Here is a 27,806-nt window from a genome sequence, read left to right as displayed (position 1 = left end):
GTGACCACACTTCCAAGAAGTCCCCAAGGATGCTTGGTGTTGGCTTACTGGTGTCTTGGCCACAATAAAAGCTTATAGTGTCCCCGGGCTTCAGCACTCCTTTAGCCTCAATGACAATCATAAAGGACCCACTGCAGTGAGGACCAGTCAGCACCATGGGCTAAATTAAAAGCTGCCCTCCTTGCCCTAGACAATGCTCCTAAGGGGCAGGCATGCTGTATTTTCACTGGCTCTTGGGCTCTAGCTAACAGCCTAGTTGTCTCTTGGAGTTCATGGGGGATGATTGATTGTCGGACTGGGCAAGTGGCCCTGCTACCAGAATCGAATGAGCTCAAAAGGCCTCCATCTGGGTTACCTGCCAGCAGGTGACAGGACTTTGAGCTCTGCCCACGCCTGGCAAAGAGACTACTTCCACCCTCTGCTGCCATCCGGTGGCTACTTCTGGTGTCAAATAACCTTTGAAACCTATTCTGGCTACGAAGTTGCCATTCCTGTGTGAGCAGCAGATTCTGGCAGCACCAGGGCGACACTTGAATCTAAGTTCCGCCACGCTTTTGGCCACTTGTAATCTTTCAGTGCGAGCCATTCATGATGAAGGAGACTCAAGCAAGACCGCCAGAGCACCCCGGAAGTGCCGTGGTGTGTGCCAATGAAGAATACCTTTCTGGTTCTCACTCCAAACAGAGTACAGCTCTTTTTGACCAACCCGTTATTCTCCGTAATGACTTGAGAGAAGCTGATTCCATGGAGAGAACCAGCAGCCAGACAGAACTGGAGGAGCACAGTTAGAGAGACAAGAGCTGTTCACGATTTACAGCCTTGGTCAACATTCTCAAGAGCATATTGGATGGAAGCAAAACCTCTAGGATAAATCAAATAATAACGGCTGAAATTTCAAGGACTAAAAAAACAGGCAGAGATGGGCATGACACTCATAGGTATTCCACGCCCCTTTTCATGCTCTGGTGGCTGGCATGATCAAGAAGTAGAGTGGATTTTCAAAGCTTTGACTATAAAAGATTGCTGGACAGGCCGTGCTGCCAGAATAATCACTGCCAGACTAGACATCACAGTCAGACTATAGGGTCACTATATGAGGCTGTTCCCAGCAAGGGAATATTCCCTTTCGTTCGTTCTTTCTTCCTTTCTTTTTGTATTTTGGCTGCGCCTTGACACTTGTGCGATCTTAGTTCCCCAACCAGGGATGGAACCCAGGCCTGGGCGGTGAAAGCGCTGAGTCCTAACCACTGGACTGCCAGGGAATTCCCCAGGAATATTCCCTTTCTAAAGGGAATGGTTGCTTGGGGGATGTCAGGACAGGGAGATCACTTCACTCTATCAGTGATTCCACACCGACAATCCCCAACCATTCCTCTTTCTTTCTTTTTTCTTCCTTCACTGACCTTAGTCAGAGAACGAGGTGAAAGTGACTCCAGCTTATTGCTTCTACTATTACCTGGCTCCAGTCATTGGACATTGTGGGTCACAGATCACAGGGATAGTGATCCACTGGTGGAATCTGTGAAACCTAGATTACCCTTGTGGTGGCTCCCTCAGGCAGCAGTAGGTGATGGTCAATAGACCATTGAAAGTTCTACCATTGTGCCACAGCCTATGTCACTCCTGGAACATCCAGATAGGTCTGGATGCACGTGGGAAATGGCTGGGTCAACGGGAGAAGTACTGACTACTGAATTAGGACAGACAGACTATGGGGCCATGGAAGGAAAACAACAATCTCAGTATCTGGAGTGGAACTCCTTGTAAGCTGGCAGGTGCAGAGATGGGGATCGGGTTTGTGTCCCCTAAATCCAGCACCACGGCTTGGCAAATATCCCCACGGCCCACTTGAGTCAAGTGGCGGTAGCAGCTGACTGAATTGTCTGAGGTTTGTCCTTCCATCCACATAGATGGGAACAGAAAATCTTCCATGGCCATGGCTATTAAATTCGAACCCCCTCATAGAAACACTCTGACCAGGACAACCTGGTTTCATTATTACTGATACAAGTCCACATGGTTCTCCTGATGCATCCATGGCACCAGAGGCATGTATGGATATTGAAGCTGCATTTATTCAGCAACACTGCCCATGTGGCTTTACCAAACCAATATAAAGGTGATCCAAATCAAGTGTAAGAAGACCCTTTAGGTTATATGCTTGTCTGTGTTGGAGAGTGGGCCACAGAACGTCTTTCCATTGGGAGGAGGGGTAATGTTTAAATCCTGCACTGTCCCCTGTAGTTATTGGAAGTGACGCAACCCTTTGGAGCACCTTTAGAGACACCAGGCAAAGAGGGCTGTTCTACCTGGGGAGATACCTGGTTCCATAGCCCTGGCATCAGTGTCCAGGCCCTGGAGACAATGGCAGAAACATACCTGTAACTTTAGCTCTCATAGCCAATGAGGTGGCACAAGGTCTGGAAGATAAGAGAATCAGTCTAAACTTCCTTGTACTCTTGTAATGGATGACAGACTGGCCTTAGGGTACATTCAGGCTCAAGGGGGAGGAGTATATCCGATCAACAACATCTCCTTTCTGGTTGGCTTAATTCCACCAGGTGGAGCAGCTCAGCTATTGCAGCAGTGCAGGTACGACACTCTGCATAGTTGGGACACATTCCTCAAGGATCTGGTATATGCACTGAATCAAAAACTGATATTTGACACTATGTCGCCAAATCTACTGTATATGAATCTGGGAACCAAGGAGTGAAAATCAGATTGGCTCACGTAAAAATGAGTCTGATTCCTTTATGATGTTTGAGTGCTGAGAACTTTTAGGACTCAGCCTTCCCTCTTCCCCTCCACCCCACAGCTGGGTAAGCTGACACGAAATCCCAGGTAATCTCTTCTTGGAAGCCAGCAGGAGGTTCAAGCCATGCAAGCCCCTACCTCTGCACCAGAACACTCACCCTGGCCCCACCCCTAACCGAAACAAAAACCTGAAATCAGTCTCCTTTCCCACTCTTTCAAGCAGTTTTCAGAGCAGTCTGGGAAGGTTTCCCTGCTCTTCCCTGAAAGCCTTATTATGTAAAGAATAAACCTTGTCCTACCGTCTTAGTATGTGTTATGTTTGGTGTCAGCACTCTTGACATCTGAAGCAAATTTTAGCTGGGAGGATGGGGTCCATCCTTTCTTTCTGGAGTGTCTACAACAGTTCTTCTCACCATCATTCCCTGTAGCACACTTGCAGAATGTGTGCTTCCCATCCCTGAAACTTTAGGGTCTGCCGTATTCAATGTTCTGGATCTCAAGACAGACTGTTTCTGGTAAGGCATACAGGTTGGATTCTACTGAACTTGAAGCTACAGCGACCATCTGGTCACTTCAGTCTCCTCATGGCAGTGGATCAGCAGGCAAATAAAGCAGATTTCTATATTGGAGGGGGCAAGTTGACCCTTATTACCATGAAGAGATATGAGTTGTTCCTACATAATGGGGACAGGGAGGAGTATGTCTGAACCGAGAGGATTCATCAGGAATTGTTTTGGTGCTTGCCCAGTAACAACAGGAAATGGAATCAGTATAAAAGAGCTAATGATTCCTTCATAATCTTAAGAATGGTTTACGCTTGAGATCTTGGCTAAGTGGGGCTGAATGCAACAAAAAGTCTTGGACTGTTGACTCAGAAATCATTCTAGGAAGCCTGCCTTTTCACGTCTATCATGCTTATCTTGGTTCTTTAAAAGAAGTCTCTCTCTTTCTTTATTCATTCTTTGGAGCGTTGAAGTGAATATGTTACTGAACCAAACTTGGGTCTGCTCACGCAACGTGCAGCAAAGCTAATCTGACAGCCAGTTGTGGTTAAGGAACGTACAGCATTTTCTGCAAGGTGCCAAGCAAGGAGTGTGGGCAACTTATGCTCAAAAGACCCAAACTCCCAAATGGCTTTCAGGGAAGGATTTTTAAAGGCAGGGTGAGGGAGAGGGTAGTGATGATATCCTACATGATATCCTTGTCATTAGTTTGTGATGAGGTAACAGGGTGGTATTTGGGGAATTAACATCATCAATATTCTGATTTCAACCTGTCTGGGATCTACTCGCTTGTGCTCAGCACACAGTTAACTTCTTCCACCTGGTGGAGGGTTTAGTATCTGCAAAACAATTCAAGGATATGGCTCAGATTATTATCTATAGCCCTTGAGAAGGAACTATGGGTCCATGACTTTGTCGTATGGCCAAACTATTATTATTTTGTCTTGCTTGACTGTTTTCCTTTTTTTCTGCATTTTCTCAATTCTCTGATTAAATTTGCTCTTTGGAACTCAGAGAAGGCTTAGGAGGCTACAGCTTTTCTACAAACAAGAGGTGGCGTGGGGGTTGGTAGGGTGTCTGTAACCACAGGGTCCTGTTCCTTTGAAATTTGGCAGCAGTTCATTAAATACTTTACAGCTCCTGTTGTTAACACTTCTGCAACTTTCTGTTCTGTCTGCATCCATTTCAACTTTGCCTTTTTTCTAAGTAGCTTTAATAATGTTAAAATGCCCAAATTCTTTTTTCTTTCTCCTCTGGTAGGTTTTTTACTATTGCTGACATATTAACTATACAGTTTTTAATGACTCTGCCCCTATCGGCACCAGCCATCTCCAGGTGGAAATCAGGGAACAATTCACCCTGTGCAGCAGAGTGCCTCTATATGGGGACACTTCAGTTTTGCTGGCACTGGTAAAATTAAAAGGACCAGATATGCATGGGCTTAAAGGGTAATTGGGGACTCCAAAGTCCTGGAAGGAAAGGGAGGAAGGTCTCAAACTCTAGAAGCTGGGTCTTGAAAATTCATTGAATCCCAGGCATGTTAATCCTCGCCTTTCAGCCAATGAGTTTAGAGCTCCCTACGGGGGGGGGGGGGGAGATGGGGGGGAAGCAGTTCTCTGTTGACCCTTCGAAGTTCTGGCTCCCGTCAACTGCCTATCAGATTCTTTCCCGCCTTGTCCAATGGCCTCCCAGGCACAGTTATGGTTGGCTGCTCCTCGGGCCCCTCCCCCCACCCTTCCTGTCACGAGGCCTCCCCAGGCCACCATCACAGACTGTTTCGTTGTCTGCCGCCATCTTGTCTGCTTTCCACCACCCCGCCCCTCTCCCCCGCCCCCTCCCAACAGGCTCTGCTGCCGGCAGCGACACTTAGCTCATCAGCAGCCATTTCTGCCAACTAGGTCTAGCAGCTGGATCACTTCTCTGGTTGAGGCACTGACTGGTGCATCTTTCCTGCTATCTCTGCCACAGAAAAGCAAGGCTCAGCCACAGGTGGTCAGAACAGAGCAGGCAGTGGGATGGGCAACATCCCTGTATTAGTCCCAGGACGAGTTGTGCTTGCAGAACGGCACGTCAGGGGCCGTGGGGTCGCCACCGCTAGGGACTTACAGGTGGCGGTGCGAGCCCTTTGGGAAGAGCAGGGTGGGCAGGAGGTTGCCCAGCCCATAGTCGAGGAGTACTGGGATGTACAGCTGGTAGAAGGGGAGGAAGAGGCAGAAGAGGAGGAGGAAGTGGAGGAGGCAGAGGAGGCTAAAGAGGAGGAAGTGGAGGAGGTAGAGGAGGCTGAAGAGGAGGAAGTGGAGGAGGCTGAAGAGGAGGAAGTGGAGGAGGCAGAGGAGGCTAAAGAGGAGGAAGTGGACGAGGCGGAGGAGGCTGAAGAGGAGGAAGCGGAGGAGGCTGAAGAGGAAGAAGTGGAGGAGGCAGAGGAGGCTAAAGAGGAGGAAGTGGACGAGGCGGAGGAGGCTGAAGAGGAGGAAGTGGAGGAGGCGGAGGAGGCTAAAGAGGAGGAAGTGGAGGAGGCGGAGGAGGCTGAAGAGGAGGAAGTGGAGGAGGCAGAGGAGGCTAAAGAGGAGGAAGTGGATGAGGCGGAGGAGGCTGAAGAGGAGGAAGCAGAGGAGGCGGAGGAGGCTGAAGAGGTGGAAGTGGAGGAGGCGGAGGAGGCTAAAGAGGAGGAAGTGGAGGAGGCGGAGGAGGCTGAAGAGGAGGAAGTGGAGGAGGCAGAGGAGGCTAAAGAGGACGAGGAGAAGAACGAAGAGGTGAAGGAGGGAGACAGAGACAAGGAAGAGGACAAGAATTATGTGGACAAAGAGGAGGAGGAGGATGGTGAGGAGGGCGCAGAAGTGGTCGCGGGTATCTGTGAGTTCCCCACTGCGCGGGTCCGGTCCCTTCTAGACCCCGTATTCATTATAACGTCTGAGTCCTGGCCCGGCCGCACGCCGGCCACGCGGTGGTCAGGCGCTGCTCTTGGGAGCCCAGGGAGCCGGGAGAGAGAGGGGACCAGATGCTGGAAGGCGAGTGCCAGGCAGAGGGCAACCCGCCCTGGGAGCCGTGGGAACCTGCAGAGGGGGCGGCATCCCAGAAGGCAGAGGAACCAGCGGCGGCGGCAGTGGAGGCCGAGTTCTGGTTGGGCGAGGTCCTGGCTGATGCCTCCGAGTCCTGGGAGGCTGGGGCCTGTGGACCTGACGACAGGGCCGAAGCTGGCGAGGGGCGGCCCAGGCCTCAGGCCCTTGCAGCCCCTGCTGGGGCATCGGCCTCAAAGGCAGGTCGCGCTCAGCGCTGGCCTCTGGCGGTTAGGCAGCGGGTCAAAGCTCTCAAAAACCGTCAGGCACGATATGCACAAGTAGAAGCCCAGTTCTGTAAAGACCTTTAGGATCTTGAGAAAACTATGCTGCCTTCTACCACCCGAGGGGCAAACATATGGCATACCTCACTTTTGGCTGACGGGCTTCTAAAAACGTAAAGATTCTCAGTAGGATGACCTGAGAAAATGATGAAACGGCACAGGGGCACTTTTCAGTGGTTGAGGAATCAATGAGCTTCGCCGTAGAATTTGTCTTTAAATCGGGTGAACGTTTTCCAGTGACGTTCTGGCAGAAACATACAAACATGCTCTCAGGATCAGATGATTTCGATCCCTTCTCCAAAGGGCGAGAAATAATCAGCAGCACAGTGTGTGAGATCTACTGGAAAGAGGGGGAAAATGTTGTGAAAACTGTCAAGCAGCAGAAGTATGAGGGCCATGGAAGTGTTGTATCAACCAGTAGGAGCATGGCCAGCTATTCTTTTCATTTCTTTATTTATTTTCTGACATATTTGTCTTCTCCAGATCCTCCCGAGGGCAGAGAACTAGATTCTGCTGCTGATGTTAAATCGGGAAATGTTGTCCACCACCTTGTGATGCCAAAGTCTGTATCATTCGACACTAAAGAAGAGAGTGAACATCAGTATGGAAACGCTGATGAAGAGAAAGAGGATGGAAATGAGAAACCAGAAGAAGGACCCAAGCTGGATATGGTCTCAGCAGAGGGCAGCTCTGGAGAATACAGGTATTATTGAATAGTGCAAGCATTCCTGACATATACCTGTTACTAACAGCTTTATGTTTTGTTTTGTTTACATCCTTAATCTACTTTTTGTTTATCTTTTTAACATCTTTACTGGAGTATAATTGCCTTACAGTGGTGTGTTAGTTTCTGCTTTATAACAAAGTGAGTCAGCTCTAGTATACCTATATCCCCATTTCTCTTCCCTCTTGCATCTCCCTCCCACCCTCCCTATCCCACCACTCTAGGTGGTCACAGAGGTCCGAGCTGATCTCCCTGTGCTATGCAGCTGCTTCCCACTAGCTATCTATCATGTTTTTAATAATTTTTGTAAAGTAAATAAGAAAAAATTGATGAAATTTAGTTTTGGAAAAACAGTTTAATGTTAACAATGTACTTGTATTCTAGATGGTATAGAAGGAAGTGTGTTCTGAAATGTATTTCATTTACAGGCGCAAGTCCTTTGTCCTGTAGCTTTAAGACTATTACAGATGGGAAATTTATCAGACCTGGAAATAGAGACCTATATTTTTTTAGAGGTCTAAAATATACAGACCTATATTTTTGGAGAGTGGCCACCAGGAGAAGCAGCTAAAGCGACCAAGCTGTGCAGTAGCTGTACCTTCATCACCTGGCCACAGAAATGGAGTCTCTTGGAATAACAATGCCTTTGAGAAGGTGACTCCTTACAAAGTAGTAAAAGTCAAGGATTTCAAATAAGACTGCATTTCATGAGTAATTCACAAATATTACTTCAATTTAGATTTTTTTTTCAAAAGAAAAGAAAATTAGCCATAGTAAGATTATTGGCTATCACTGAGTTGGTAATTCAGTCTTAGTTTCTCTTTCCTCTACCCATTCATCTTTTCCTTTCTCTCTCTCATCTCTCTCTCTCTCGCAGTATCACACTCTTTCTTTCTCCCTTTCTTAATTTTTACACCTGTGGATGTTTGATAACAGCCTCTTTCTCATTTTACAGATACGGAAACCAGAGGTCTGGGAATATAAGGGATTTATGATTTGTGTAAGGAGCATAGGCCCTTAAGGGGGAAAGACATTTAAATCACAGAGTGGCCTTTCAAGAACAAAAGCTAGCATTTATAGTGGTGGGCAAGAGAGAGATGAGGTTGGTGTGATGAAATGATGTGCACCCTGACAACCAACGGTCTGGGTTACAAGAAGAAAACGTTTTGTTTTCTCCTTAGAGAGCCAACAGATGTTCATAGTATTGACTCCTATTTAGGAAGTCCCTGCTGCATGTTATTGGTGTACAGTTGTTAATTGACTCTTCTCCCACCCTACAGTTGGAAGGCATAAAAAGAAGTGGACAGCTAAAGAAAAGAAGAATTTCTTCTTCACGGATATTCTAGTTTTCATTAGCCCACAATACAAATGTTGTTTCAAAGTTCAACATCCCAAAATGATGTTAACTGACAACTGACTTTATTCTTACCTTTGACAGATAAATTTGACAGTATTGTTCACATTGAAAATAAAAGCTTGTTTGACATGAATAAGCTGCAGAGTTGGGTTTTTTTTACATAAATAACACTGACTCCAATGTATCTTGGTTCTATTTATTTCGGCCCACCTTACTGTCATTGAAAGGGATTTCTTTCAACTAGTTGATAAGCCTGTTTGACATCCCTTTATAGCAGCCTCCAATAAATTGAAATATTAGATTATAAACAACTTGTGTGGCAATAGAGATGGTGGCCCAGCCTCTAGTATATGTTACTGAAAGAAACTGATGGATGACCTAGCTTGCCTGGAGACCAGATGGTGCTAGTGGCCTGCCATGGAGCAGCAGCATCAGCGTCTGCTGGGAACATGTTTGAAATGCAAATTCTCAGACCCTGCTCCAGACCTGCTGAATTGGATATTCTGAAGGTAGGCTGCTAGCCATCAGGTTTTTACAAGTCCTCCAAGTGCTACTGAAGCACACTAAAGTTTCAGAACTGCTGCTTTAGAGCAATGGGGGAAACGTTTAACTACACCCACAGTAGGACCAGCCTTAATTCACTGACTTGGTACTATTGCAGGTAAACTGAACAGGATGGTAAGATCTGGACTGAGGAAGACACTAGAATTCTCAGGGGCCTGAGACACAAAGACCTCCCGGAGGGATGTGTTAGTTTCCTAGGGTTACCGTAACAAATTACCACAAAGCAGGTGGCTTAAAACAACCGAAATTTATTCTCTCACCTTTCTGGAGGCCAGAAGTCTGAGGTCAAGGTGTCGGCAGGGTTGGTTCCTTCTGGAGGCTCGGAGGAAGGATCTGTTCCATGCCTCTCTCCTAGTTGCTGGTGGTTGCTGTCAATCCTTGGCCTCATTTGGCTTGTATATGCACGATTCCACTCTCTTTCTTCATCTTTACATAGTGTTTTCCCTTGTCTCTGTTTCTGTGTATAAGGACACCAGTCATATTGGATTAAGGGCCCACCCTAATCCAGCATGACCTCATCTGATCTTTATTACACCTGAAAATACCCTCTTTCCAAATAAGGTCACATTTACAGGTTGCGGGGGTCAACACCTCAACATGTCTTTTGCGGGGACACAATTCAGCTTATAACAAGGGACAAAGATTCAGTAGTGGAAGGACGAATTGGTAAAGGAGAAACCTAATTCTAAAATGATAAAAGCATTATGATACCATGCACATATGAAGTTTAAAGACATGCAAAATTACTAGGTTGTTTATAGATACATCTATTTGTAGTAAAAGGCATACATAGGAGTAATGCATACATATGTAGTATGCAGAAAGGTGTGTATGAGAACAATAAACTTATTTAAGACAGTGGTTAAATCTATAGAAAAAGACGGAGAATTCAGTTGGGGAGAGGTACACTGGGTTTCAATTTTATTTGTAAGCTTATGTTTCTTAAGACGGCTGATGGTTGCATGGGTGTAGCATTTTCAGACCTTTCGAGATCTGAAATATGTCCTAATTTAAAGAAAATTAAAAGAGGAAATGGGCCTAGTGTCTGGAACCTCTTTAAGGGAAAAATGTGAAGTGGTACTTGAGCAGAGCAGAGGATCAGAGAAGGGGAGGACCAGGGGTTTGAGGGTAGAAGGCCTTATTTCTACATTCAGTTAAGGCTGCTTGAGAGCTTGCTAGTTAGCATCAATACCGCTTTCTGTTTTCTATGCTAGTTCCTCGCGTATGGAGAGTAGATTAACATTATTTATTTATGCGTGTATCTCCCCAGCTCCCTAAAGTGTGAGCTTCTGACTTGTTCGGAACGTAAAGGCTTTTATTGATTTCTCTCTCCGAAAGCACTGTGTTTTCTTCTTCGTAGATGCTTGATAAAGGTCTGTTAAAGTGAAGTGAGTGTAAGGTATCCACAACCCTTTTCCCTGTCACTGGTGTTGACATTTAAAAATGCGTTATCATGTAGTAACACAGAGTATTCCTCATGGCTAGAACAACAACAACAAAGGCACAAGGCCTTTTGTCACCATTGTTTAATGAAAGAACAGTCCAAGTAGAAATTTATCCATGTAGGGTCCCTGGAAAGTCCTCAACTTGGTTTGGTTCCTTATGGTTCATGCCATGCCGGCAGGGAGTGTGTGTGTGTATTTCTGTGTTAATATAGTTAGCGTATTAACTATAGTTAATAGTGAATATTAAAGGCCTTTACCTGGGCTGAAGAATTTTCGGAGGCTCACTTTATTTATTTATTATTATTTTTTGGCCACGTCGTGTGGCATGCAGGTTATTAGATTCCCGAACACGGTTGGAACCCGTGTCCCCTGCATTGGGAGCAGAGTGTTAACCACTGGACTGCCAGGGAAGTCCCGGGAGGTTCACTTTAGACAAACGCATGCACACCTCTTTTTGAGATAAGCCTGTTTTGGTGCATGCTTGGAGTCCATGTCCCTGGCCCTTACCGAGCTCCAGTTACCTAGGGCCCTGAATTTACTCCCCAGGTGGCCCCATGTCCCAAGCCCCAAGAGACATGTGTGTTCCTCTTCACTGCGTCTGTGCTTCTGAGGGCTGAGTGGCACTGTCAGTGTTATACTCTCAGGGCTGAGAGGTATCTACGAGGTGAAGGCTGCGTATTCAGGTAACAGGACAAGTGGGCTACGTTATCCACATGGATGCACCTGAAGCCTCTCATGTTGAGGGAGGAAGCTCAGGCTTGCTGCTCTGCGGGTTTGCTCTAGCTCTAACATATCAGGCTTCCTTGAGTCTCTGACAGATGGTCCCTAAATCAATCAGGGACAAATCCTGCATTTCCTGCTTCTCTGGGTGTTTGTTGGTGTTCCTGTATCCTCATATATAAAATATGTTTTCAGTGAGTCCTTCTGCCTTGAAAACTTTGTGCTTCTTCTAGGAAAAGACCTGTCTTGTCCCTCTCTGCCTCGTCCAGGAAAGCTTAGGGTATTCTGATATTTTCCTTGGTTATGGCCCCATCTTCTGAAAGGATTTGATCCAAAAACTCTCCTTTTATTCCACTACCTGAGAGGTGACCATTGGGAGAAAAACAGAGGGGTAGGGTGGATGCCGGAGTTGGAAACAGTGTTCTGTCCCAGTTAGGGATATGCTAATGACACTAAAGTTAGTGATGAAGAATCACTTTTACTCTAAGCCGCCTAGTTTCAGATGCTTATAACTCCAAGGAATACAAATGAGAACACGTTTACAAGTCTAACAGGGCAGGATTCTCAGACAATGGTGTTTTGTGCAATGTGGTATTATCCAGTCCCGTGAATCACATCATATAGTAGGATCGGCTTTGAGGCATAAAATGTACATTTCTTAGAAGTCTGAGCAATGAATTATGTGTGTTTATAGATAAGGAATTGATTTCATCCCCAAATCTATGAAGAAAATGAGTTTAAAATGTTTCGAGGAGGTACCTAAAAGTTGACTCTTCCCTCTCTCTCCCTGTCTTTCTCTTTCTCTCATCCAATTATTTACTCTGCTGCCTTTCTCTCCGTTTTCCTGCCTTATTTTAGACCTCATCACTTTCTGACAAATTATGAACTGTTTCATGTATACAGAAGATAATACAGCATATATGTAAGGTATATCATAATAATATAGAAACCTGTGTACCCAGCACCAAGCTTGCGAACTAGAACACGGCTAATGCCTTGGAAGTCCACCTGTGCCCTTCCAGATTCCTCCCCTCATTCCTTCCCAGAGGTAACCACGATCCTGAACTTTGTTAATAATTCACTTTTTTATACATTCACTGCAGAGGAATATTCCGTTAAATAATGTTATTTCTTGTCCATTTTGGACTTTATGTAGATCTAATTATACTAGATGTATTACTTGTCTTGCTCTTTCTCTATCCCCCCAATTTGTGTTTGTGATCTTTATCCATGTTGATGTGTGCAACTGTAGTAATCACTTTTCATTGCTGTATACTTTTCCACCATATGAAAATTCCACAGTGTCTCTCTTTCTTGTTGATGGACATGTGGCTTGTTTCCAGGTTTATGCTTTTGCAAATGATTTTGCGACAAACTTTCTCATTATATCCCTGTATGCCCACATACAAGAGTTTCTCTACTTTCTCAGTTGAGGGCAATTTTACACACTACCCCTCCGCCCCAACCAGGGAGACATTTGATAACCTCTGGAAACCTTTTGTTTGTCATAACTGAGGGTGTGCTACTAGCATATAGTGGGTGGAGGACCAGGATACTGCTAAACATCCTACAATGCACAGGACAGTTCTCTACAACCCAGAATTATCTTTTTCAAAATGTCAACCGTTGAGAAACCCTGATCTACAGTATAGGCCTAAACATGAAATTCCTGGGTCGTAGGGTCTGCCCACATTCAACCTTACTAGGTAACACCAATTATCTTTCAAAACGGTTGTACTAGTTCATATTCCCCTCAGCACAGGATGAGATTTCTATTTGTTCCACATTCTTGCCAACTCTTAGTATCATTACCTTTATTACTTCTTGCCTGAACTTTGCCCTAGTCTCCTAACCTTCTCCTACCTCCATATTTTTCCCCACAGATACATGCTTCATGTACTTGCTAAATCAACCTTCCTAAAACCCAAAACCCAACTCTGGCCATGCCAGATTCCTGTAAGAAAATTTTGATGAGTCTACTGCATACACAATAAACTTGGCATTTAAGACGCACACAAAAGGGCCCACTAGCTCTGTAGACCTAGTAATACCAACTTATTAGGTGGTATTCAAATAAGCCCTGCCCTTTCTCTGCTCTCTGCAGCATGTCTGTTGTTGAAGACTTACCCTTTCTTAAGTCTCTTCTACATTCATTTCTATGTCCATTAATTCAGCCAGTTATTAATTCTTTTTAATTTACTGAGTATTTGTCTCTCTCTGTCTCACTTAGTTCCCTTAACATAATACCCTCCAAGTCCATGCATGTTGCTGCCAACGGCAAAATTCCTTTTTTATGGCTGATTAGTATTCTATATATACATCACATCTTCTTTCTCCATTCATCTGTTGATGGACACAGATTGCTTCCATACACTGGCAACTGTAAACGACACAGCTATGAACATTGGGGTGCATGCATCTTTTTGAATTCGTGTTTTTGTTTTCTACAGATAGATGCCCACGAGTGGAATTGTTGGGTCGTATGGTAGTTCTAACAACTACAAACTAAAACTATTTTTAGTTTCCTGAGAAATATCCATACTGTTTTCCACAGTGGCTGCAACTCTTTACACTCCTGCGAATCTGTGTGGGATGGTTCCCTTTTCTACACATCCTCGCCAAAATTTGTTACGTGTGTCCTTTTGTGAGGTGATGTCTCATTGTGATTTTGATTTGCATTTCCCTGATGATTAGTGATGTTGAACATGTTTGCATGTGTCTATTGGCCATTTGCATTTCCCCAGAGACTGCAGTGGAGACTTCATTCTTAAGGCTACAAGAAGCCATCAAGGGGCTCTAATTTGGGAAGTAATTTGTGTTTTAGACATGTCACTCTGAAAGCAATGTGAAGAAAGGATCAGAGAGGAGCAAGAATGGAGTGCTCATTAAAGCAGTGATTTATGTGAGAGATGCTGAAGTCCTAGACTAAGGTAGGGGTATTGGAAACACATGAAGAAGTGTATAGAACTGAAAGTCAACAGTTGATTGGCTATGGGTGATAACTGGATGTGGAGATACAGAAGGTGTTATAAGCGTAGATGAATAAGCGGTGATAGATGTACTGACCACTAAGTATGCCTGAGTGTGAGCAGGAGAAGAAGGAAAAGAGGAGAAACCCCAGGGAATTCCCTGGCGGTCCAGTGGTTAGGACTCGGCAGTGGCCGGGAGCCCGGGTTCCATCCCGGGTCGGGGAAGTAAGATCCCAGCAAGATGCGTGGCACGGCCATAAAAAAAAAAACATAGGGAGAAACCCCAAACCAACTCACTGGTGACAGGAGGGAGAGACAGAAGAGGGAGAGTGCAGATGTGCAGAAAATAGAGAGGCCAAGGAATAGGAGGGCTCAGTGAGATAAAAGAGCACGTGTAGAGAGTGTAGAAGAATGAGAGAGCAGCATGTCTAGGGGCTTGCGGTCCAACACTGGGATATTTTCATTTTAGATGTGAGAGGTAGAGTAGTTTAGGGTGAAGAATAAACCAGAGTGTGTCTGTGAGAGAGTTTGGCTAGTATGTTGTACAGATGTTCACTGGAAATGAGAACGTCCAATTGTTGAGTGATTGACGTGGAAGTTGGAGTCCTCTGGACGGTGGTAGGTTGGGGCAGAGAGCAGTCGATGGCTAGGGCCAGTGGATGATAGCGTGAGGGAGTTACAGAAGGTGGCGTAGCAGGATAGCTTAAACCTCAAGGATAAATGTTATGACTGTAGGGACTGATAGATACGTTAACAATGAGAGCTGGAGATTTTAACCCACCACTCTCAGAACATGTCCAAGCAAACAGAAATAAGCAGTGATATCAAAGGCCTAAACACAATAATAAATTTGAGCTATTAGATAATATAAAACTTCATACCCAACAAACAGAGAACATAAATTCTTTTGAGCATATTGACCGTTTACAGAAATAGACCTTAAGAAGAAAAAGGAAGCCTCAATAAACTGCAAAGGATCATCACTAGTGTGAAATCTAGGCTCTCTGCTCATAATGCTTAACGCAGAGGTTAATAACACAGAGATACTTTAAAACACCCAAATGTTTGGAAACAAAATAGCATACTACTAACTAATCCTTGGATTGAAGGAAATCAAGAAATATTTAGAACTGAATAACGGGAATATTCGGTATCCCTCAAAGTTTAAGATATATTTACCCTAGACCCAGTAATACTACCACTAGGCGCTTCGCCTAGAGAACCCCATGCCCATGCAAACCAGATGACAAGGCCAAGGATGCCCAGAGCTGCATTGTTTGTAATAGTCCAAAAGTGGACACAACTCAAGTTCAGAAACTAGTTGGGTGGGTATATGAAGTGATATGTCCATCAGTGGAATGTCATACAGCAAAGGAAATGAACAAACTTGGCTACATACAAGTTGGATGAATCTTATGAATCAAGGTATCAAGCCAAAAAATTAGAAAAGAACAGACACACACAAGAATATATTCTATAGGAGGCCACTTTTACAAAGCACAAAAACAGGCATGCATAAATAAATTACAAGAGCCTACAAAATACCTGGGTGTATGAGGGAAAAGCACGAGAGACTTTTGCACGGGGGGGGGGGTCATGTTTGGTTTAACTCAAGTAGTAGTTATAATTTCCAAAACTGTTTTCCTGAATAATACCACAGAACTGGTACAATCAGGAGGGTGGAACGTGAGGAAGCCATTGCACCACTCTGTTTCTGCTGAGAGCATCACAAATTTTGGCTTTGAGGCCACATTGCCTCCTTCCTCCGTCTATACAAAGTTGATGTCCCATGCCTTGCCTTTTGATACCCACAAAACTAGGAACTGTACCCTGGGACCTCTATTGTTACTGCTGCAGGAGATGCGAAAGTTTCTGAGCCCATGCTCACTGAGAGAAACCAGAAACCCCAGAAGCAGCATAGACTCCACCTTCCTGCTCCTACCAACTCTCATGGGGGTTTATTATCTGCTTGGCAGAGGCTAAGTTATGTGTGCAATCCAGGCCATAAGGGCGGGAGTTCAGGAAATGTAGACTTGGCTTGCAACGTCGATCAAGCCTTACCTGCTGTGATTGGGATTGTAATGGAGTCAAGTGAGCTAATCTACGATATTTGCCACAGGATATAAAACTGGAAGTGGGGAAGCCAATTAGGAGGCTATTGGAGTGGTCCACCTGAGAGACGATGGGGACTTGGACCAGAGTGACAAAAGCAAAGGTGTTAGAAAGTGGTTGGATTTATATTTTACTCAGAAAATAGGACTTGTCTATAAATTATGGCCGGGTTGAGGGAAAGACATAAAAGTGTGAAGATTAATACTTCCTTTCACTCCTGCCGCAGACATCCAGTTTTCTTTGCAAACCCTCCAGCCTGGTTCAGGAGCCCCTCTTATGTATATCACTGCAGCATGTGTTTTGGAATTCCTTGGCTCATCATCTATATTTCTACTAAAGAGTCGTTTCCCTAGGGGCAGACCGTGTGTGTGGCTCTGCATGGCACAGGACCTGGCATATGGTGCTTTCTCAATAAATACTGTTATCATGAGGACTGGAGGAATACTGCATCACCTTGAGTTCACCAGCTCAGTGGCCAGGGGAATATTTCTGTATTAAGGGGCCCTATGACTCCTTGCTTATTTCCAGTGTTGCCAGATGGGGCTACATCTTCCAGTGTGCATTGTGAACACATTTGGGTAGTCAGAAACTGGAATCCAACCCCAAGGGAGGGGCACGGGACTGAGGCTTACTCAAGTCAACACACATTATGTTCCGCTAAACTTCCACTTTGCTCTCCATGGGAGTGATTGCCCTAAGCACACTTATCCCTCATTATAGTAAATCAGAAACACAAAGACATTCTGCATTTTGCCCTGTGCTCCACTGTGAACAAGGCTGTATCCACATGAATATCTGAGACAAAGCTGCTGACGGAAAGGTATAAATGCTGAAGCTGCTCTAGGAGCTACTTGAGAGTCTTAACTGAAAAGTAAAGGGGAAACATTAGTTGGTTTGAAATGGACTAAGAGCTTTGAACAAAGTTATAGTTGAAACCACTTACATTCTGTGATGACAACGGAACACAAAGTCCAGCCATTAGAAGTGATAAGGTAAGGTGATACGGTGGTTGCATGTCACTCAGGGATTTGACACCCCTACTGGGTGAGCCAGAAACTGCTTCAGGTCTCCCAAAGAAAAACTATGATGAACAGTCAGATGCTTCATCCCTTGCCACTTGTAAATTAAGAGGGTAAAGTAGTACTTTTAAAGTGAATTTATTGTGACTCATTGAGCTTAGTAATTTGTATATTCTTTGGGGTTCTAAACGCTTCCTGGAGCCTGTGTGGGAAGGGGCCTTTTCTCATCTCCGGGATTCCAGGAGCTTCTAGCTGGGGCAGACTCATTTGGGACATATCTTAGGCACTGGCTCCCCCTGGAGTGCAAGGGTTGGAGAACCCTTGTAGACACCTCCCCCTGCCCCTAGTCAGGGTCACACAGCTCATCTCAGGAGCTATGGATAATAAGGCCAGGCTGCGCCCATGACCCATGTTTCTTCTTCTAGTCGGCTTCAGTGATCCATATTTTTCCTTCTCGTTCGTCATATTAAGTGGCCAGAAAATAAATGGCCACGTAACTCTAGAAGAAGAAGAGTTTCCATGTTTTGAGCACTGATTGTATGATTGGCCATAATAATTTAGGTGCTTTCCATGAATTAACTCATTGTACCCTCCAAAGAAGTCCTATTATTATCTTACTCTAGAGATGAAGAAAGTGAGGCACAGAGCAGCTATGTAAGTTGCTTAAGATTCCACGGCGAGTGAGTGACACAGGTGAAATTCAAACCCAGGCAGTCTGGCTTCAGAGTCTAAGCTCTGACTTCTACTATATCATCTCCCCTCCTGGCTGGAAAACGGGAAGAATAATACCTACCTTACAGAGCTGAAGTGAGGATTAAATTATTATTATTAGTCCTGGAGGAGGTTGGCCATTTTCTGATCAGTGGGATGGGGTAGAGAGTACATTTTGTCAATTAAGATCCACACATAATCCTCAAGGTGAAATAAGCGTTTCCATTTATTTTTAGTAAATTCAAAGTGAAGTTGTGTATAAGCAAGGTGCCATAACAGTGCATTTCAGTGGAAAGAAGCTCTCTTCATGTTTGCATTAAATGGAACACAAGAAGGGTCACTCTGACTTCATTTCCATAGCTGACTCCTAAATAGGATCTGCAGGTCCACAGAGAAGCTTTTCCAGACCTAATAGCTCCTGGAATAGGTTCATGCACTTGAAATTCTTCCTTAGCCCAGTCAAGGTGACACATAAAGTTAACCTTCATAATTCCTATGGAGAATATTCACCCCTGTCATAGCCCATGAGATGACATACTTATAGGGTGACGACCTTCCATGTATGACTAAGACAATTTGAACAGCTCCTAGGTGTCAGGGTGCTCTAAGAAATAGATTTGGTAGCAAATGTTTTTTATTAATGAAGGATGGAATGGATAACGTTTATAAAATAGTCTTTCATGCTAAGTCTGAGAAAAAGGTATTCTAAAGACCAGCGTCCAGAGGCCCATCCCCTTGTCTTTATTTCTTCTGCTCCTGCCCAAGGTCAAGATTCATTATCTCTAACTTGGATCCTTAACATAGCCTTCATTCTTTCTGATGTCCTGCACTCTCACGATGATGCGTCCAGGAGTGAATTTCTGTTTTCTATGCTGATGAGAATTCAATGAGCTTCTAGTATCTGTGGATTGGTGCATTTCATCTGCTCGGGAAAATGTTTGGCCATCATCTTCTTTCCCATTTCTCACTCGTGTCCTTCTAGGATTTAAATTAAATGTATATTAGACTTCTTCACTCTATTCATTGTGTCTCTTATCCTACATTTCTTTTCATAAAATTCACTTCTCCAGGCAGAATTCTGGATGATTTCTTTTGATCTGTCTTCTAATTCAATAATTCTCTCTTAGGTTTATTTCTCTTCATCACATTTATCATCATCTAATGATTATGTTTAGCGTTGTGTTGAACGCATCCATTGAACCCTCAATCGTTATACTTTTTTAGTCCTAGATGTCCTATTTGATTCTTTTCCAAATTGGCTATGCCACATTTTAGGATTTTCTGTTCCCTGAAAATATTTTAAAGCTTATTTCTTAATTTTTTGAACTATAGTAGGCCATAGTGATTATAGTCTGGGTCTCATAATTCTGATATCTGAAATATCTGTGAATTTGTTTTCATTGTCTATTTTTTCTTTGGGCTGTCACTTACAATGTATTTTTTTTTTGCTTATGTGTCCACTTATCTTTGACTGTGTGCCAATATATTATTGAAAAATTATTTATCTGACTGATTTCAGGCATGGGAAGACAGAACCTTCCTGCAGAGAGCATTTTCACCTGCTTCTGCTAAATGCCTGGGGTCACTACCTGTCCAAGACCACTTTAATCCAAGTTCAGGGCTTGAAGTTCCTCGGATCACTCTGGTGATGGATACCTAGACTGCAAGTCCATGCCAGGGCTTGTTGCTTCTGGTTCACCATTATCCCAAAGGGGTAGCCACTTCTTTTCAGCTTAGAGTGGTTGGAGGGCTTATCAGATCTACTCAATGGGGGTGAGGACTTCAACTTTTGGTCTCTTTTCCCATCAGGCCGCCAAAACCACAGCTCAGTGTCACAATTCTTTCTTTTGGATCCACCTAATGCCCTCAGGCAAAAGTGGCTTTGAGTGCTGGGCTTTCCTATTTGGGTTTTTGCTTTCTTCTAGATTTTAGCCTCAGAGTTTCTTAGCGCTTAATGAAGATAATTTCTTTTCACATTTCACCCAGTATTTTTTAGTTGTCCTCATTGCGATGGTGAGTGCAAATGACTTAGCCTGCCATTACTCGGAGCAGAAGTGTGCACCACCCTTCTAACTTCTCTCCTTGTCCCCAGTCTCTCTTTCTTCCAATTCTTCCTCCAAAAAGTAACTGGAAGTTTCTTCCTGATGGTGTCATTTTCCTGCACAAAGCCTCCAAAACCTTACTGTTGAATGTAAGATAGAAATCAAATTCCTTACTTTGGACAATCAGATCTAAAACTCTCTTTTCTGAGAAACTACTGTATAGCACAGGGAACTCTACTCAGTACTCTGTGGTGACCTAAATGCGAAGGAAATCTAAAAAAGACGGGATATGTGTATACATATAACCGATTCATGTTGCTGTAAAGCAGAAACTAAGACAACATTGTAAAGGAACTATACTTCAATAAAAATTAACTTAAAAAAAAGAAGAGATGGAAATGAAAAATGGAGTATGTGGAATAGGTTATGGAGAGAAAGGTTGAAGATGAAAAGTTCTCTGCCAGTCAATCAGAAGACTTTGAACTTTTTAAAGTAAGAAAATGATGTGATTTTATTTGGGTTTACACATGGCACATTTTGGGCAGTATGGAAATTGGGTAGGTGTCCTAAAGAGAATGTTTGCATTCCCCCCAAATCTATGTGTTGAAATGCTAATCCCCAAGATAACGGTATTAGAAGGTGGGGTCTCTGGGAGGTGCCAAGGTCAAAAGGGTGGAACCCTCATGAATGAGATTAGTGCCTTATTTAAGAGGGTCCAGAGAGATACTTTGCCCCTTCCACCATGGGAGGACATCGTGACAAGTTGCCATCTATGATCCAGGAAGTGGCCTTCACCAGACACCAAAGCTGCTGGTGCCTTGATCTTGGACTAACCAGCGTCTAGGACTGTGGAAAATAAATGTTTGCTGTTTATAAGTAAAAAAAAAATACAGTGAAACTCTCCTTCTTAGCTTCAGTTATTCACCGAGGAGGTATTTTCTGTGCACTGAATGTGTGGCCATCATTAGGCCAGGTGCCACCTATTCTTTTGCTTCTTACCTATTTGGCCTCTTGCCTTACCTCCCAATCCACCTCATACTCTAGACAAACTGGAATATTCGCAGTCATGTGTCAGAGCTGGGTCAGAACACAGATGGGCCAACTCCTAGGTCAGTGACCTGTCCTCTACACCCTGATCCCATATTCATGTTTAATTCCATTCAATGTGGATATTTATGTACATTCTAATAAATGAACTAGACAAAAACTCAACAACTACAAATTGTACTGGCTTTTTCATATTCCTTGCTGCCTTTGGGGCTCTTTGTCATGTGAGTGTGGGACGTAAGCTTTGGAAATAAATTCATTTTTGCCATCAAGTTTTTGGCCATCTCCATAGTCACAAGGACGCCTAGGAAAAAAAAAAAACTTGAGGCTTGCTTTCCCTGTCAGTTGAGACACTGATTGCAGAATTTGATTCCAGGAATAGGAATAACCTGCTTCCAAACAAAACAATTCCCACATGCCAGTGGCTGCATGAGATAACAGTCAAAGCTGACTTTCACTGGAAAAACACACTTTTCTGGAAGTGGGCCAACCTGGAGATAGGGTTCTAGTTTTGCATTTTGCCACTGTATAACCTTGGGCCCATCCACCCTCCTCTAGGCTTCAGTCCCCACCCCTCCCCGCCCATATACAATTCAGATGCTTGGACAAACGGATCTGAAATGGCCTTTTCATTTTTGACAAGCAAGTATTGTCTCTACGAGGATGCCTTAGTGACCAGAGACAAGGGGTGCAGGACTAAGAGCAGTAGGGCTGAGCTCACCTGACCCACTGCTGTTGTGATGGTTAGTTATAGAGGGATCCCCCACGTAAGTAAGTGGGTTAGTTCCATGCGGATCCGCCACGTAAGTGAGAAGAAAGCACTTACTGCAATAGAAGGAAAAAGAGGGGGAAAGGAGAGGGGAAACGAAGGTGTGAAGATGCTCTGCTGGTGAAGAGAAGGAAGGAAAATAAGAGACATTTTAAAAATGTGTGATTCTAAAATGGTAAAAAAAAACAAAAGAAAAAGAAAGGGGGTGCTGGAGAAGGGGTCAAGGTGGGGTAAAGAGTTAAATTTTTAGCTGTACAAAACACTCAGCCACCCCAGGAAGTTCCATGCAACTAATGCTTTGCAACATGCTGGGCACAAGCAGTCCCAACTCTTTTCACCAAATACTGAAGGAAAGGCGAAGGGGGAGAATGTTTGTTTGAATATTCTAGTTCACCAAGAGTGAACCTGAAATCCATTTTGATTTCAACACTTTTACATGGCATGCCTCACGAGGTCCAGCGCTGGTGAATATGACTGAGGTTTATCTGCTCATTGCCCATCTGGCTTATATGCTCTGAAGAAGCCTCTTTCTGACCTTGCTTCAGCAAGTTACCTGAGATGGGAAGGACGAAGGGTAGTGAATGAGTGGAAGCATTTCCTCTTTCTCTGAGATATTTCTATTCTACGTGGCAATGTTCAGGGTAGCGGAAAGAATAGAAAACCTCTAGCAAAAGTGTAAGGCTTTTTCCCCCCCATGCTGGGCCAGAATGCTGGAGCGTTAGAGTGACCTGCTCTCCAGGGACTCACTGCCTTGAAGATCCGATACACTGACCGTTGCCTTCTTTTCCCCTTCAATGCTGTCAGCCAAGAACCCTCACTTCAACTGTGCATCCCTTAGCTATGGGAGGGGGGCTCCTGGAGCCCAATTTCTGTCCTGATGATGGGCCAGAGCCGCGTCACAAAACGCACTGGTTGCACCTCCTCTATGCCTTCCAGAGGACAGGCACTCTGGTTCACTGGAGGCCCGAGGGTCTGGGAATGACCACCAGTCAACTATGTCCTGATTCCTCAAAGGTGTCCAGTACTTTGAAACTGCAGATTGAGCCTGGGTGGTCAAATTACTTCTTTCACCACAAAAAGAAAACTCTTGGGCATACTCCGTTTCAAGTGAAAAGCACATTTTGCGTTCTTGCAGAGGGGAGGCGCAGGGCGGGGTGCCCCACGCCGCCGACCCCCGGCCCAGCTCTCCAGCTGCCAAGGAGCTGGAGCTGCTGCTGACCGAGGAATGACTGCAGGCGCCAGAAGGAGCACAAGGCTTGGCGGCACACAGCCTGTGCCAGTAGGCGGGACCACGCATCTATTTGAAAAGCTCCCGGCACATGCCGGATTGGCTAAGCTCGCTTGCCATCAGAGTGGGCGGAGTCAGTTGTGCGCCGGGCCTCGGGCCCGCCCAGCGGCAGCCGGAAGTGCTTCAGACCCCGCGCTGTCCGCAGCGGCCGGGTGAGTGGTCGGGTTGGTACGTGGAGTGAAGCTGCTGGGCTGCTGCTCTTCTTGCCGCTGCCAGGCTCAGGGCCGCTGGTCGACCCCCACCCTCCGCACTCCCCTTGGCCTCGATGTTCTCACCTTACAGGCGGCTCTTTGCAGAAGCACGAGCTCCTCGCCCCGCTCCTCTTGGTTATCCCGCGCCCCCCCTCGTCTCTCTTTCTCCCGGTCTGCAGCGGTCTCCAGGGTTCTTGGACGGTCGGAGCTATGGCGTCCCGACATGCAGCGGGCCGCTGTTTGCCTACTCCTCATCAGGACCCTGCCCTTGGAGGGCGACGACCCCCATCCCAGCCGGAAATTCCACTTTGGCTTCTAACCTCTCCTCGCCTGATGTTCCTGACGTCGTTCTGGACTTCTTTGATTGGTAAGCGTGGTCGCCAGGCTGCCATGAGCTGGGAGGGCGGTGGGTGAGTGGGCGACCTCTTAGAAGGAGACGGCTGGAGCAGACGTGGGCCCTGGCTTTTGAACGGCTGCCCACGCGCGCTGCCTGCTGGCCAGTCCCTAGAGGAGTTGGTGGTGGGGCTGGGCACGTCCAGCTGCGATGGAGCCCCCTTGTTTCAGGCCCTGTGTTGCCGTGGTACCTAATAGCGCTGAAATGGCGGGGGTCGGGGAGCTACCGCCCCAGGGTCCACCCCTCCATCTCCAGGGACTGAGTTCTCCTCAGCCAGGTGTACTGACCCCTGTGTGTGAGTGCGCGGGGAGGGGGTGATGGTGCGGTGAGGGCCCAAGTTAGTATTCCGCCATGCTGAGTAGACGGCTGGTGAAACTGGGAGGGCCTCGAGCGGCCTAATCCCAGATTCTGCTGCCCACTCTGCTCCGCCAGATAGGGTCCTCTAGCAACAACCCTTGTTATTAAATGCACCGGATGCATTCCTGCTTATTATCCCTGAATAGTGTTTCCTTGTCAGCCAGCAGAATGATTCAAACAAGCCAGTCACATCCTTGCTTAGGCACCCGGGTGTACCTCACCCTCTTAGTACTGCAAAGCCCGCTTCCCACAGACCCTTCTGGTTCACGCTGTTCCAGAATGCAACCCCCACGTGTCCTGCATGGCCTGCGATGTCCTCCTCTCCTGGGCTGCCCAGGAGGTGGGTCAGTGGGCCTCCGAACCTGTCCCCATAACCACCCAGAAGGTCTGGACCACTCATGATTAGATGGAGATAAAACCCACAGCTGTAAATTTGCACTGCTAGAAATCTAAACTATTCTGACAGAATTTGTACAGAGAGTAAAGACAAAATAATGATAATAATAATTCCATGCAGCACAAGTGGCAGCACCATAGCAGAAGATGGCTTCAGTCCACCCACCTCTGGCTTGGGGGCCCAGTAATCTGCTGTGCCATTCTATTGCATATGCTTCTGTTGCAGTAGAAATCCTGATCATCCTAATGATAGGGAAAAGCAACCATGGCACTTTTGGGACACAGTGATGAAATTAAACGCAACTTAAGCCAGAGTCCTTAAAACTTATTAAGCAACCATTGCCATAGGGGAGGCCCCTAACCCTAATGAAACTGATCTGATGCGCTCTGAAGGAAGAAATCTATAAATATGAGCAGATTAGAGAGGACACTGCCCGCACACACACACACACACACACACACACACAAAGTATATCCAGTGACAAACAAACAAGCAAAAAGAATCAGAGAGAAAGAAATCAGAAAACTTGTACACAGAGGGAGGAAACAATTTAAGTTGATACAAAGGTCCACAATTTAATCCAGTTGGAAATCTAGAATTTGCTAAAAGAATTTATAGCCTGGTGAGACCTTTGTCCTTGGCAGACAGCTGTCTTCTCACTGTGTCTTCATATGGCCTTTTCTTTGTTCAGTGTGGGGAGAGAGAGAGCTCTGTGGCTTCTGTTTGTCTTCTTATAAGGATACCCCCCTATTGGATTAGAGCTCCAAGCTCATGACCTTGTTTAACCTTGAAGGTCATATCTCCAACTATAGTCACATTGGGGGTTAGGGGTTCAACATAGCAATTTGAGGGGAACAGAGTTCAGTGCATAACATCTTTTTTTTTTTTTTTTTTTACTTTTGGCTCTGTTGGGTCTTCGTTGCTGCGCGTGGGGTTTCTCTAGTTGCGGTGAATGGGGGCTTCTCTTCGTTGAGGTACACAGGCTTCTCACCACAGTGGCTTCTCTTGTTGTGGGTGTGCGGGCTTCAGTAGTTCTGGCCCGCGGGCTCAGTAGTCATGGTTCACGGGCTCTAGAACTCAGGCTCAGTAGTTGTGGCACACAGGCTTAGTTGCTCCGCGGCATGTGGCATCTTCCCGGACCAGGGCTCAAACCCGTGTCCCCTGCATTGGCAGACGGGTTCTTAACCACTGTGCCACCAGGGAAGCCCCATTCCATAACATCTTTTTTTTCTTTTTTTATAACATGTTTATGGGAGTTTAATTGCTTTACACTGGTGTGTTACTTTCTGCTTTATAACAAAGTGAATCAGCTATACATATATATATATATCCCCATATCTCTTCCCTCTTGTGTCTCCCTCCCTCCCACCCTCCCTATCCCACCCCTCCAGGTGGTCACAAAGCACCAAGCTGATCTCCCTGTGCTCTGCGGCTCCTTCCCAGTAGCTTTCGGTTTTACATTTGGTAGTGTATATAAGTCCATGCCACTGTCTCATTTTGTCCCAGCTTACCCTTCCCCCTCCCCGTGTCCTCAAGTCCATTCTCTGTTAGGTGTGCGTCGTTATTCCCGTCCTGCCCCTAGGTTCTTTATGACCATTTTGGGTTTTTTCTGTTTTTGAGATTCCATATATATGTGTTAGCATTACGGTATTTGTTTTTCTCTTTCTGACTTACTTCACTCTCTGTGACAGACTCTAGGTCCACCCACCTGACTAGAAATAAGTCAATTTCGTCTCTTTTTATGGCTGAGTAATATTCCATTGTATATATATGCCACATCTTCTTTATCTATTCATCTGTCGATGGACGCTTAGGTTTGTTCCGTGTCCTGGCTGTTGTAAATAGAGCTGCAGTGAACATTGTGGTACATGACTCTTTTTGAATTATGGGTTTCTCAGGGTATATGCCCAGTAGTGGGATTGCTGGGTCGTTTGGTAGTTCTATTTTTAGCTCCTTGAGGAACCTCCATACTGTTCTCCATAGTGGCTGTATCAATTTACATTCCCACCAACAGTGCAGGAGGCTTCCCTTTTCTCCACACCCTCTCCAGCATTTATTGTTTGCAGACTTTTTGATGATGGCCATTCTGTCAGTCCCTAACATCTTGATCTATATTTTGGGTATCTGTGAGGCAAGTGATTCCCAGAGTTCTAGAGGGCTGGGTATAGGGGAATTCAGGTGTTAGAGCACAGCCCCTGCCCCTTGTATGATGTCGTTTGGGTCAGTGGGCCCAAACACTGGTCGGTGTCAGGGAGTAGCTGCCTCCTTTCCTCCTTTCCATGTCCTCCTATATCTCAGCAGAGACTTAACAACCACAATTTAAAAACACCAAGCACATTCTCCCATTGTTTTAAGCAAGATAGCATCTCAGCAGGCATCCAGGGCCAGAAGGAGGGAACAGGGCCGAGGGCCAAGCTCTGGGGATTGTCAGGTGTGGAGAATCTGCATTATCTCTGAGGCACCTCATCACCATCTTTCAGACTCTGATCTGTTTACACCTGCTGCCTAAGGTGGGAGGGGGTGGGTTACATTACTTTTCTGGAATGCAAACCTGGGACATATGAGACAAACGAGGTCCCTGGATAGATTTGGCCAAATATTCGATGAAGAGGGGAGTGCAAGAACAACTTTAGACTTTCTTTATACAGAAGGGGGCACCGCAGGTGCTAAGTCTGGGGATGTCGTGTGTGTGTGCACGTGTGTGCACGCACGCGTGTGAGTGTGTGTACTTGGGAAGCAGGGAGGACAGTAGGTGGGGTAGTTGCTCTCTGAATGGAGTGCGTGGCAGGGCTGGGGGAAGAGGAGAACAAAGCCGAACACTTTGGGGCAAGGTGTGTGTCCTAGGAGGTAACTTCCCTGCCTGGCCTGCAACTGCAGCATGCTCTGGAGAGGAAGGAAGCTCAGCCCAGGGGGGCAGGAGAAGAGGAAGGTGAGCATCTGCCAGGGGCCCATAGATACCACGGGAGCAAGGTTAAAGTTGCTGGGGGTGTCTCGCTGGGAGAAAAGAGCACCTGGATAGAGATTTGCAACTTGATTCTGGAAGAGAGTGAGACTCTAGCAATCAAGGAGTGAACATACCGGCTTACATTTTGAATTGCTT

The 27,806-nt window shown here is 45.6% G+C and overlaps 1 protein-coding gene across 1 annotated transcript; it reads left to right on the top strand.

The window, feature by feature from the left end:
• Positions 1–591: 591 nt before the first annotated feature.
• On the top strand, positions 592–6,627 carry LOC138413956 (cilia- and flagella-associated protein 251-like). Its single transcript, XM_069540337.1, has 3 exons — positions 592–784; positions 5,229–6,080; positions 6,176–6,627. Exons 1-3 carry the CDS (start codon positions 592–594, stop codon positions 6,625–6,627), a joined length of 1,497 nt encoding a protein of 498 aa, XP_069396438.1.
• Positions 6,628–27,806: the final 21,179 nt, after the last annotated feature.

The sequence above is a fragment of the Delphinus delphis genome, chromosome X, assembly GCF_949987515.2.
Source record: "Delphinus delphis chromosome X, mDelDel1.2, whole genome shotgun sequence".
In the NCBI taxonomy this organism is placed as follows: Eukaryota; Metazoa; Chordata; class Mammalia; order Artiodactyla; family Delphinidae; genus Delphinus; species Delphinus delphis.
The sequence above is the reverse complement of the archived record's forward strand: the minus strand, read 5'-3'. Positions and strand labels throughout refer to the sequence as shown.

Coding starts and splice junctions, on each gene's coding strand:
- LOC138413956 (XM_069540337.1), top strand. CDS start 592: ATGAAGGAGACTCAAGCAAGACCGCCAGAGCACCCCGGAAGTGCCGTG. Junction 785..5,228: donor GACAGAACTGGAGGAGCACA/GTTAGAGAGACA, acceptor TCTCTGCCACAG/AAAAGCAAGGCTCAGCCACA. Junction 6,081..6,175: donor CAAAGAGGAGGAGGAGGATG/GTGAGGAGGGCG, acceptor ATAACGTCTGAG/TCCTGGCCCGGCCGCACGCC.